Source organism: Perca fluviatilis, chromosome 5, assembly GCF_010015445.1.
Source record: "Perca fluviatilis chromosome 5, GENO_Pfluv_1.0, whole genome shotgun sequence".
Classification (NCBI taxonomy): domain Eukaryota; kingdom Metazoa; phylum Chordata; class Actinopteri; order Perciformes; family Percidae; genus Perca; species Perca fluviatilis.
In genome coordinates, this window is record NC_053116.1 from 43,536,488 (window position 1) to 43,549,206 (window position 12,719).

At 44.4% G+C, this 12,719-nt stretch overlaps 1 protein-coding gene across 5 annotated transcripts in view; it reads right to left on the reverse strand.

Moving 5' to 3' along the window:
- si:dkey-96f10.1 (6-phosphofructo-2-kinase/fructose-2,6-bisphosphatase) overlaps nucleotides 1–12,719 on the reverse strand; it is a 28,754-nt gene that overhangs the window by 14,149 nt on the left and 1,886 nt on the right. For 2 of the 5 annotated variants that reach the window (XM_039801176.1, XM_039801178.1), the window contains exons 2-3: nucleotides 986–1,111; nucleotides 100–196 (exon numbers count right to left, since the gene is read on the reverse strand). In XM_039801176.1, the coding sequence (XP_039657110.1) occupies nucleotides 100–196; nucleotides 986–1,111 (223 nt within the window). Of the gene's footprint in view, nucleotides 1–99; nucleotides 197–985; nucleotides 1,112–2,375; nucleotides 2,519–7,263; nucleotides 7,357–12,719 lie in introns of those variants that run through there. The other 3 variants (XM_039801177.1, XM_039801175.1, XM_039801179.1) reach the window with 3 other exon arrangements.

Sequence of the window (12,719 nt, forward strand, 5' to 3'; positions counted from 1 at the left end):
TACTTACAATACAATACAACACTTTCACACATATTTAACTGCTTTATATAAAGTGGCACACAGCTGGCAGCGGGCTGAAGTGAAACTGAAGCTTCATACTTGCGTATCTTCATGGCCTCTGTGTTGTCAGGTCTGAAGAACTCAAAGCTGTTGTAGGAACGTGTGGCATCTCTTCTGTACTGCCCGACGTTGAACACTGTGAAAGAGACATTTGTTTGTAGGTACCGAGTGGTGTTCTGGTGTTAAAATGGATATGATAGATGTACGATGGATACGATGAATGTAAGATTGATGTACGATGGATACGATGGATGTAAGATGGATACGATGGATGGATGTACGATGGATGTACGATGGATGTACGATGATACGATGGATGGATGTACGATGGATACGATGGATGTAAGATAGATATGATGGATGGATGTAAGATGGATATGATGGATGGATGTACAATGGATACGATGGATGTAAGATGGATATGATGGAAATGATGGATGTACGATGGATGTACGATGTATGAACAATGGATATACGATGGATGTACAATGGATATACGATGGATGTACGATGGATACGATGGATGTACGATGATACGATGGATGTACGATGATACGATGGATGTAAGATGGATACAATGGAAATGATGGATGTACGATGGATGTACGATGTATGAACGATGGATACGATGGATGTACGATGGATACGATGGATGTACGATGGATATGATGGATGTAAGTTGGATGAGATAGGCAATATACAACAGAGCAGCTTCAACCGCATTCAACCCACATTTTCAAACGTTTGTTTCAAAAGTTTAACAGTTTATTTCAGTAACACAAGGACAAGGTTAGGGACAGAAGACTTGTTAAACATTAAAATATTTTACAGCTGAAGCATTGAGACCAAACGTTCAGTTTGATCACATGATGGTTTGAGGTTGCGAGTGTGAGTTTCAGTATAATGCCGCCCTGTCATGTGATACCTTTAGTGGTCACTCCGATCCAGTTCAGGTATCTGGTGAGCTTCTTAGAGATGTAGGTTTTCCCTCTGGCTGGGAGTCCCACCATCACGATCATGGTTGGGGAGTTGGTGAACTGGGGCACTGACGCTGAAACATACAAACACACACACACACACACACACACACACACACACACACACACACACACACACACACACACAAACAATAAATGTTAAATATATTTGCATCCCCCCGGCCTTTATCTTTTACGAGCGAGTCAATCACTTTTATCTGACTTCTAATGTATTTCTTTTATTATTTTAAATAATAAATTAAGTTGTCTTAAAGTTGAGATCTCTGTCTGCATGTAGTTTGGATTGGTAAAACTCCCCAACAGAAGACTATATTGATCTAAATGATATCTCTCTAACAGTATTAATACTAGAAGACTATATTGAACTTTTATTGAAAGTCACACAGAAGTCCACAGCCATGAAAAGGTTTAAGCAGAACTTGTTTGTATAGGAATAGCTGCTGCATCCAAAATACATTTAGTCTGTATGTGGTCAAGAGCTGCAAAGATGAATGGATTAGTTGTCAACTATTAAATGAATCTCCAACTATTTAGATAATCAATTTATCAGTTTGAATCATTTTTTATGTAAAAAAACATTGAAACTTGTGTGATATCAGCTTGTTAAATGTGAATATGTTCTAGTTTCTTCTCTCCTCTGGGACAGTCAACTGAAGATCTTTGAGTTGGGGACAAAACAAGACATGTGAGCACGTCATCTTGGGCTTTTTGGGAAACACTGATCCACATTTTTCACCATTTTCTGCCAGAGACACTCTACTGAAGAACGAGTACTTTCTGCTGACAATACTTCTGGAACTACTTGTAATCTGAGTTTTACTTAAATTAGTTTTTTATGTTTATAGTTGAAGCGCCATCCTGTAACATCTGACACAGAGAGGACTAATGAAGTAAAAGAGCTGCAGATCGTATCATGAGGTTGAAGAGAAGAGCATGTGGTGGTAAACTTCGGGGTGAACGGCCCGGCGGTCTCTCTGCAGAAACCGTCCTACTAACCAATAATTGCTCTTGGGGGGAATTGTTGTGTCTCTGTGTGGTCTAGACCTACTCTATTTGTAAAGTTTCCTGAGATAACGTATAACAGATATATTCTGTTAGGATCTGACACTGTGAATAAAAAAATTTACTTGTTTTCTCTCGAACTGCCTGATGCCTCCGTTAGAGCTCAAGCCTCAACTCGAACCACTGGAGAGAGACCGAAAGCAGACCAACACCAACAGGCTGCTTTCTATGTGTGTGTGTGTGTGTGTGTGTGTGTGTGTGTGTGTGTGTGTGTGTGTGTGTGTGTGTGTGTGTCAGGTGTGTGTGTGTACTCACAGCCTCTGCGTTGGCTCAGCCGGCTTTTCGGCCCCCAGGTTTTTTCCAGAGGATTCTGCGTGAGTCTTTGTGTCTGTGACATGACTTCAACTTGCGACTGACTGAGTGTGTGTGAAACCTCTGTGCTCTGTGCTCTGTGTGTCTGTGTGTTTGTGTGTGTGTGTGTGTGTGTGTGTCTGTGTCTGTGTGTTTGTGTGTGTTTAATCTCTGAACTCTGTGTTTGTTTGTGTGTGACAACAGGACAGAAAGAGGATCTCTCAAGGTGGCGAGTTTGTCTTTCCTAGGATGGTGAAGGCTTGTCCCGCCTTACTTATTGGCTCTCCCTGGTATTCTTACCCTAACCCAAACCAAAGCAGTGAGAAGTAGCCAATCAGAGGTAGAGAAGGGCGGGACATTCCTTCACCATCCTAGGAAACATAACGCTGCCTCCAGGTGAGCAAACAGGTTTTTTAAACTTTCTCCCAGAGTTCAGCGGGGGAGGAGTTAGTCATCAGCTCACCTGCTGGAAAGTCTCTGATTGGTCGATGACCTGTCAGTCACATGACTGTCCCACAATGATCCACCAATAACAGCTCTGAACTTTGCCCCGGCACACAGGAAGTGTGTTACCTGACAAACCACCACCAATGTGTGTGTGTGTAAGTGTGTGTGTTTATGTGTCTGTGTGTGTCTCTGTTTGTGTGTCTGTCTGTCTGTGTGTCTGTGTGTGTGTCTCTGTGTGTGTCTGTGTGTGTGTGTGTCTGTGAGTATGTGTGTGTGTCTTTGTGTGTGTGTCTTTCTGTGTGTGTCTGTGAGTGTGTCTGTGTGTCTTTCTGTGTGTGTGTGTGTGTGTCTGTGTGTGAGTGTGTGAGTGTGTCTGTATGTGACTTTAATACATTTACTCAAATACTAAAGTACAGTTCTGAGGTACTGAATATTTCCATTTAATGCTACTTTAATACTTTGAACCACAATATATGTTTAATTCACTACATGTATTAGTTACTTTACAAGTACAAAGTTTTAATCAAAAGGCACATCTCATAAAATCTGATGCATCATATACATTTCAAACAATATTACAGTAACCATCCGAGGTAGACTGACCGAAGGTTTCCGTCTGATGTCAACCTGGTTTGAACCCTGTCAAGGAGAAGTACTACACTACCCACAATCCTAAGCGTAACGGCGTCATCTCTGGTCCATCTCGCCCGTACTATACTATAGTCCATAGGGGGAGGAACATCTCTCCTCTCTCCGACTTGTACTGTGTGAAGGTTTCCTCCTCTTTATTCCGTCTACTAGCTAACAACAGAAACATGTCTAAAAGCTGCTGTGTGCTGATATTCACGACCATCAGGGTCAAGAACCCAGAACTTGAGATTTTATAAACTGCCAACCCCAAAAACTGAGTTTTTAGGAAGAAAAATGGATGTGGGGAATCAGCAGAGAGAATGGAGAGACACTAAGATAATGTTATGTCTAAGTCAAATATCCAAAGGTCAATTTTAGGCTAAATATATATATATATATATATATATATATACATATATATATATATATATTAGGGGTGGTACGGTTCACAAAACCCACGGTTCGGTTCGTATCACGGTTTTAGGGTCACGGTTTTCGGTTCAGTACGGTTTCTTATTTTTTCTTTAACACTCCAGAATATACTTCAGCATAAAGCTAAAATTAGCATATTGAATGCATGTTGCACAAAACGGGCACACAGTGGCAGTTCTATATTGTTTTATTTCATCATACGTAACGTGAAATCCAAAATGTTCCCACACACCAGACTATAAACGACGCTGGCGCCTCCTCCAGCTCTGGGCAGCCTCTCTCCCACTGGACATTTCTGCAGGTGACGTGACGTGACCTGCAGCGGCGCCCCACTCCACTTGAGGAGCGGTGGGCTCGGTGTCTCTCAAAATCTGATGAAAATCTTTTAAACTGACCTTTGTCGATCTGAAATGAAGACAGATTCAGCAACTGCATGACCTATTTCTCGCTTAAAATGTTTTCAGAAACACGTTTCGGTAAACTATTTTAGTACAATATGAGATCGTATTCTGAACGAGCCGCCATGACAGTCTGTTTTGAAATTAGGGACCAGCCAGACCCATGTGACGCAATCGTCCAATCAGCTGCCATGGGTTGCGTTTGTCACGCCCATCCCGCTCGTCATTTCCAGTTAGTGTTTTAACATAGGTGTCGAAAGTGGGCACTACGGCAGTAAGAGGTTAGTGACCATTAACAGTGTACTGACGAACCGTGCGGTACACACACGCTCCAAACCGAGACTAGCGAACCGAGCGGTTCGGGTGTTTTTTCATGAACCGTACCACCCCTAATATATTTAAATATATATATATATATATATATATATATATATCTGTAAGTTAAGCTAAAGCATTTTCAATCAATCAATCAAATTTATTTATAAAGTACTTTAAAAGCAGCCAACGTTGCACAAGGTGCTGTACAGAAAAAATTTAAATAATTTAAAACATTTACAACATCTACATTTAAAACATAAAACAGTTTCACAGTCAAAATAATTATACAAAAATGTCAGCCTCTGCTGGGAAAGGCCAAGGAAAAAAGGTGGGTTTTAAGAAGAGATTTAAAAGTAGACAGTGAAGAAGCCTGTCTAAGAGGCAGAGGTAGCTCATTCCATATTTTTGGAGCTGCCACAGCAAAAGCACGATCCCCTTTAAGTATCCACTTTGTTTTAGGTACACTCAGGCGCAGTTGATCAGCTGACCTGAGTGAGCGGGTTGGAGTGTAGGGGTGAAGCAAGTCGGACAGGTTTGATGGGGCAAGACCATTTAAGGATTTAAATACAAGTAAATTAATTTTAAATTGGATCCTAAAATATACGGGGAGCCAGTGGAGTGAAGCTAAAACGGGGGTAATGTGCTCATATTTACGTGCTCCTGTTAAGAGACGCGCCGCAGCATTTTGTACCATCTGAAGACGAGCAACTGAAGCGTCACTGATGCCTACATATAGGGAGTTACAGTAATCCAACCTAGTGGTCACAAAGGCGTGTATTACTGTTTCAAAGTGCTGCCTAGTGAGAATCGGCATGATTTTGGCTAACTGCCGTAATTGGAAAAAGGCTGCTTTAACCACCGCCCCAATCTGTTTGTCCATCTTAATATCTGAGTCAATTTTAATCCCTAAATTTGTAATGGTTGGCTTGACATGTTGAGCTAAGGGATCCAGATTGACAGAAGGGGTCCCAGTGTGTACACCAAAAACCATCACTTCCGTTTAAGTTTCATTAAAACTTAAAAAGTTAGAAGCCATCCAGGCCTTTATGTCATGCAGGCCTTTATGTCATCCAGGCATTCGAGCAGTGGTCTTAGAGAGTTGCTCTTTTTAAGTGGCACATAGATTTGGCTATCGTCAGCATAGCAGTGGAATAAAATGCCATGCTTCCTAAGTATTGAACCAAGCGGGAGCAGATAGAGTGAGAAAAGAAGAGGGCCTATTTTGACAGTATGCAGCTTGTGTTATAGTGGAATGTAAATAAATCAGAAAGCTGTAGTATTATGTTTGCTTACTAACAGCTAACTTGTCTAAAATATTTCTTCTGCAAAATCTGCAAAGCCTGCAATTAGAACAGTGAGGAAGTGGACACATGAAGCGAAGGAGGAGCTGTGAGACTGTACAGACTGTACAGACTGGAGTGTTTCTGAAGAAGTCACAGATGACCTGGACAAACTTACTGACACTGTGACATCCTACATTAGTTTTTGTGAAGAAGTGTGTGCCAACAACGACTTTCCACATCTTCAACAACAATAAACCATGGTTCACTGCAAGACTGAGCCAACTCCGCCAGGCCAAGGAGGAGGCCTAGCAATGGAGACAGGACTCAGAAACACACTGACCAAGGAGATCAGAGCAGCTAAAAGGAGCTACTCTGAAAAGTTAAAAAAACGGTTTTCAGCTAACGACTGCAGCACTGCTGAGATGCCTTCAAGACATCACCACCTATACAGTAAGAGACCCCCCCCCCCAGGTAAACTTGTGTGATGTCAGCTTGTTAAATGTGAATATGTTCTAGTTTCTTCTCTCCTCTGGGACAGTCAACTGAAGATCTTTGAGTTGTGGACAATACAAAATATGTGAGGATGTCATCTTGGGCTTTTTGGGAAACACTGATCCACATTTTTCACCATTTTCTGCCAGAGACACTCTACTGAAGAACGAGTACTTTCTGCTAACAATACTTCTGGAACTACTTGTAATCTGAGTTTTACTTAAATTAGTTTTTTATGTTTATAGTTGAAGCGCCATCCTGTAACATCTGACACAGAGAGGACTAATGAAGTGAAAGAGCTGCAGATCGTATCATGAGGTTGAAGAGAAGAGCATGTGGTGGTAAACTTCGGGGTGAACGGCCCGGCGGTCTCTCTGCAGAAACCGTCCTACTAACCAATGATTGCTCTTGGGGGGAATTGTTGTGTCTCTGTGTGGTCTAGACCTACTCTATTTGTAAAGTTTCCTGAGATAACGTATAACAGATATATTCTGTTAGGATCTGACACTGTGAATAAAAAAATTTACTTGTTTTCTCTCAAACTGCCTGATGCCTCCGTTAGAGCTCAAGCCTCAACTCGAACCACTGGAGAGAGACCGAAAGCAGACCAACACCAACAGGCTGCTTTCTATGTGTGTGTGTGTGTGTGGGTCTGTGTGTGTGTGTCTGTGTGTGTGTGTGTGTGTGTGTCTGTCTGTGTCTGTGTCTGTGTGTCTGCGTGTGTGTGTATGTGTGTGTGTGTGTCTGTATGTGTGTGTGTGTGTGTGTGTGTGTGTGTGTGTGTGTCTGTATGTATGTGTGTGTATGTGTGTGTGTGTCTGTATGTGTGTGTGTGTGTGTGTGTGTACTCACAGCCTCTGCTTGTCAGCCCCCAGGTTTTCTCCAGAGGATTCTGTGCAAGTCTTTGTTTCTGTGACATAACTTCAACTGCCGACTGACCAAATGTCTGTGAAACCTCTGTGCTCTGTGTGTGTCTGTGTGTTTGTTTGTGTGTGTCTGTGCGTGTGCGCTCTGTGTGTGTGTGTCTGTGTGTGAAACCTCTGTGCTCTGTGTGTGTGTCTCTGTGTCAATGACTCTGCAGCACTGTGGAAAGGCCTTCAAGACATCACCAGCTACTGTATAAGAGACCATCCCCCACTGCTGAGTCTAACAATGGCCTTGCCGATGACCTGAATGCCTTCTACTGCAGGTTTGAGAGGGAAACACTCACAGCCCTCCCCCACTCCAGACCAACTCCCACCACTCAACTGGCTACCCTTCCCCCTCACCACCCTGATACTCAATCCACACTCATCATATGTGAACAGGATGTCTGCCACCTCTTTCAGAGGCAAAATGTCCGTAAAGCACCAAGCCCTGATGGCGTAGCACCAATCTTCACACAAATATTCAACAGATCACTGGAGCTGTGCAAAGTCCCCTCATGCTTCAAAGGCTCCACCATCACCCCAGTCCCCAAGAAACTATGACTATAGACCTGTGGCCTTGACTTCAGTCGCCATGAAGTCCTTTGAACGCCTGGTGCTGAGTCTGACCCACCTCAAAAACATCACAGATCACCAGCTGGACCCCCTGCAGTTTGCCTACAGGGCAAACAGGTCAGTGAATAATTTAGTGAACATGGGTCTACACTTCATCCTGCAACATCTAAACCAGCCAGGGACCTACATCAGGATCCTGTTTGTGGACTTAAGCTTGGCATTCAACACTATCATACCTGAAATCCTCACTGACAAACTCACTGTAGGGAAGATGGCGCTGTGTCGTGCAATAGCCTGTTGCAGCAGCTCCTGATGTGTATGTGTATTTTGTGTGTTTTTAGTTAGTTTTTTGGTCTTTAAGTTCAGTTCTTTTTTTATAGTCACTAAGAACATATGTGTAGAGATGGCTTCTGCCAACTTTGGAATTTTTCTCTTGGTTCTGTTCTTACTTTGGACGTCTTTTGTAACTGCGTGTTACGCTCAAGGCAGCGAGACAATTGTTTACACACGCGATCAGCTGATAGCGCTGTGTCGACCTGTTCTTCTGCCGGGGGACAAGCCTGAAATACCGAAAGAACTACAGAGGAGACGCTGGGGTTGCAGAGGTGGATTAAAACGCAAAGCAAAAAAAAGGAAACATAAGCCTGCCGTCCCAGCGAATGTGAAGGAACGTTTCTGTAGTCCGGACATTGAACTGCTGGTTGTGGGGTTTCGCCCGTATTATCTTCCAAGGGAATTTACGTCCGCCATACTGATCGTTATTTACATCCCACCATCCGCTGATGCGGAGGCATCTGCTGACATTTTCCACACCACTGTCTCACAACTTCAGATGCAGCAGCCCAATGGCTTCATGGTTATTACTGGGGATTTTAATCATGTTTCACTGGATAAATCCCTCCCGGACTTTCAACAATATGTTAACTGCCCCACAAGAGACAATAAAACTCTGGACCTCCTGTATGCTAATGCCAAGGATGCGTACAGTGCCACTGCCCTTCCCCCCCCCTTGGCAAATCAGATCACAACCTTGTCTTGCTGTCTCCTGAGTATGTTCCTCTTGTACAGCGGCAGCCTGTCCAAACAAGGACTGTGAGGAGGTGGACTCAGGAGGCTGAGGAGGCTCTGCAGGACTGTTTTGAGTCTACAGACTGGGACATGCTCTGTGAACCACATGGGGAGGACATCAATAATATGACAGACTGCATCACAGAATACATCAAATTCTGTGAGAACATCACCATGCCCCCCAGACTGTACGCTGCCTTCCCACTCACATGCTGTGGATCACCAGTGACCTGAAAGTTCTTCTGAATGAGAAGAAGAAAGCTTTCAGGTCATGGGACAGACAGGAGCTGAGGGGATATACAGCACAAACTGCGGGATAAACTGAGGGAATGTAAAAACTCCTACAGGAGGAAGTTGGAGGCCAGTCTACAGGAGAACAATATGAGGGAGGTGTGGACAGGGATGAAAGAGATCACCGGGTGTGGGGGTAGAAGAAGACCAACACCAGGCAGCCGGGAGAGAGCAAACAAGCTAAACTGTTACTTTAACAGGTTTAGCTCACAGACATTCCCTGCCTCTTCTAGCACTCCACCAACCCCCCACACCTCCCCCCTCACCCCCCTGTGGTCTGCCCACTCCCCCCACAACTACAGCACATCTCATCTCCCCCCACAGACACTTCAAGCACCCCCCTCCCTGCTTTTCCTTCACACCTGGCCAGGTGAAGAGACAGCTGGAGAGGCTTCACCAGCGCAAGGCTGCCGGCCCGGATGGCATCAGCCCCAGGGTCCTGAAGACCTGCGCCAGTCAACTGTCTAGTGTTCTCCAGTATGTCTTCAACCTGAGCCTGAGCCTGCAGAGGGTGCCGCTGCTGTGGAAGACGTCCTGCCTTGTCCCGGTCCCCAAGAAGTCGACTCCATCTGGCCTCAGGGACTACTGCTCAGTAACTCTCACATCCCATGTGATGAAGGTGCTGGAGAGACTGGTCTTGGCCTACCTGAGGCCGCAGGTGAGATCTTCTCTGGACCCTCTACAGTTGCCTACCAGCCTTGTCTGGGAGTGGATGATGCTGTCATCTATCTTCTGCAGCGAGCTCATTTGCACCTGGATGGCGGTGGCAGCACTATGAGAATCACATTTTTCGAATTTCTCCAGTGCATTCAACACCATCCAGCCACTGCTACTTGAGTGAGAAGCTGCGGATGATGGGTGTCAGTGCGTGCACAGTCTCCTGGATCACTGACTACCTGACAGATAGACCACAGTTTGTCCGTCTGGACCGTGTTCTGTCTGATGTGGTGGTGAGTGGTACGGGGGCTCCACAGGGGACTGTGCTGTCTCCCTTTCTGTTCACATTATACACCACAGACTTCCAGTACAACTCAGAGTCATGTCACCTACAGAAGTTCTCTGATGACTCTGCAGTTGTTGGGTGTATAAGGGATGGACAGGAGGGAGAGTACAGAGCGCTGGTGGACAACTTTGTGGAGTGGTCTGGTAAGAATCACCTGCTGCTGAATGTGGAAGACCAGAGAGATGGTTATTGACTTCAGGAGGAAGGGAAACGGCTCCGCAGCCCCTTTGCATTCTGATACAAGATGTTGGAGATGTTCTACCAGTCTGTTGTGGCAAGCGCTCTGTTCTCCTCCACCATCTGCTGGGGCAGCAGCATCGGAGCCAGCCACACAAACAGACTGAACAAACTGATCAGGAAGGCTGGCTCCATTATTGGCTACAAACAGGAGACATTTGAAGCTGTGGTGGAGAGGAGGTCACTGAACAAACTGTTATCTATCACGGATAACCCCGACCATCCTCTCCACCCCACCCTGGTCCAACAGAGGAGCACCTTCTCTAAGAGGCTCCAACAGCTTTGATGTCACACGGACCGCTACAGGAAATCATTCCTACCACAGGCAATTAAACTTTTTTCACTGAGTGTGAGATAAGACTCATATACATCACAACTGCACTGAATGCACCTTGCACAACCTTGCACAATAGATTTATCTACATCCTATCTTTACTAGGGAAACAGTTGTACATTTTTGCTCCCCAACTTGCACATTAAGTTTATCTATATCTATTTAAACAGTTATACATTTTATTTCCAAATTGTATACATTTTAAATATTGCTCGTGTAGTATTCAATTATTATTTCATGTAAATTGTTTCCTATTATTTAATGTATACTCTGTATGTGTGCTGCGTGTCTGATATTTTGCTGCTGCAACACCGTTATGTCCCATTTTTTAAATTGCAATAAAAAAATCTATCTATCTATCTATCTATCTATCTATCTATCTATCTATCTATCTATCTATCTCTCAGCTCACTGTATCTCCTGCCATCTGTCAGTGGATCTCCAGCTTCCTGACTGACAGATGTCTGTCACATCTGGAACACGGACAATCAGCACTGATGCACTACAGGGGCGTGTCCTTTCCCCACTGCTCTTCTCTCTCTACACAAATGACGGTACCTCCAAGGACCCAGCTGTCAAACTCTTAAAATTTGCAGACAACACCACTGTCATTGGGCTCATCCAGGATGGTGACGAGTCTGCATATCGGCAAGAGGTTGATAAATTGGTGCTCTGGTGCAGTCAACACAACTGTGGAGATGGTGGTGGACTTTAGGAAGCACCCCACAGTGCTATCCCCCCTCACAGTATCCAACAGCCCAGTGTCAAATGTGGACTCATTGAAGTTTCTGGGCTCAATCATTTCCCAGGATCTGAAGTAGGGGTCAAACATCAACGCCATCCTTAAAAAGGCACAGCAGAGGATTTAATTCCTACAGCAACTGTGGAAACATGGCCTCAAGAGCTGTTGGTCATCTTCTACACTGCTACCATTGAATCCATCCTCTGCACATCCATCACTGTTTGGTTTGGGGTGACCACAAAACAGGACAAACGCAGATTACAACACACAATTTGGACTGCTGAAAAGAATCACTGGTGCCACCCTGCCCTCCCTCCAGGACTTGTACACTGATAGGACCAGGAAGTGGGCAGAGAACATCACCAAAGATCCCACACATCCTGCATACACTCTCTTTAACCTCCTCTCCTCTGGCAGGCGCTACAGATCCCTGCACACAAAAACAACCAGACATAAGAACAGCTTCTTTCCCACTGTCATCACTCTACTGAACTGAACACAAACACAACCAGACATAAGAACAGCTTCTTTCCCACTGTCATCACTCTACTGAACTGAACACAAACACAACCAGACATAAGAACAGCTTCTTTCCCTCTGCCATCACTCTAATGAACTGAACACAAACACAACCAGACATAAGAACAGCTTCTACCCCACTTCCATCACTCTACTGAACTGCGGATAAGTGGGCTCATCCCCACTTTGGCCACTCACCCACTTCTCTACACATTACATACTTATCACTCCAATATGCATCTTGCACACTACTTTGCACTATTACTTTTTGCACTCTACATCCCACTCCATGTGTACTTGTCTTGATATTATGTCTTATTTGTATATATGTATTTTTGTTTAATCGCTTTTTTAAATTGGGACTGAAGCTTGTAATAATGGATATTTAAATGCAAAATCACTTAACTTTGCAAATATGAAGAAAAAAACAAACAAGGAAAGGTTCTGCTAAGTTCAGAATGTTTAATATCAGAACAACAGCAGCAACAATTTGGCTTAGTCCTGCTGAAGGCTGCTGGAAACGGCTAGAAACTGTCCGACTTGAGAGCAGATTTTTGTCACCGCCCCCGGCTGCTGTCGCCTGCTCTCGTCTACTTTACAGGCGAGGCGCAGTTCATCTCCAACGAGTCTATG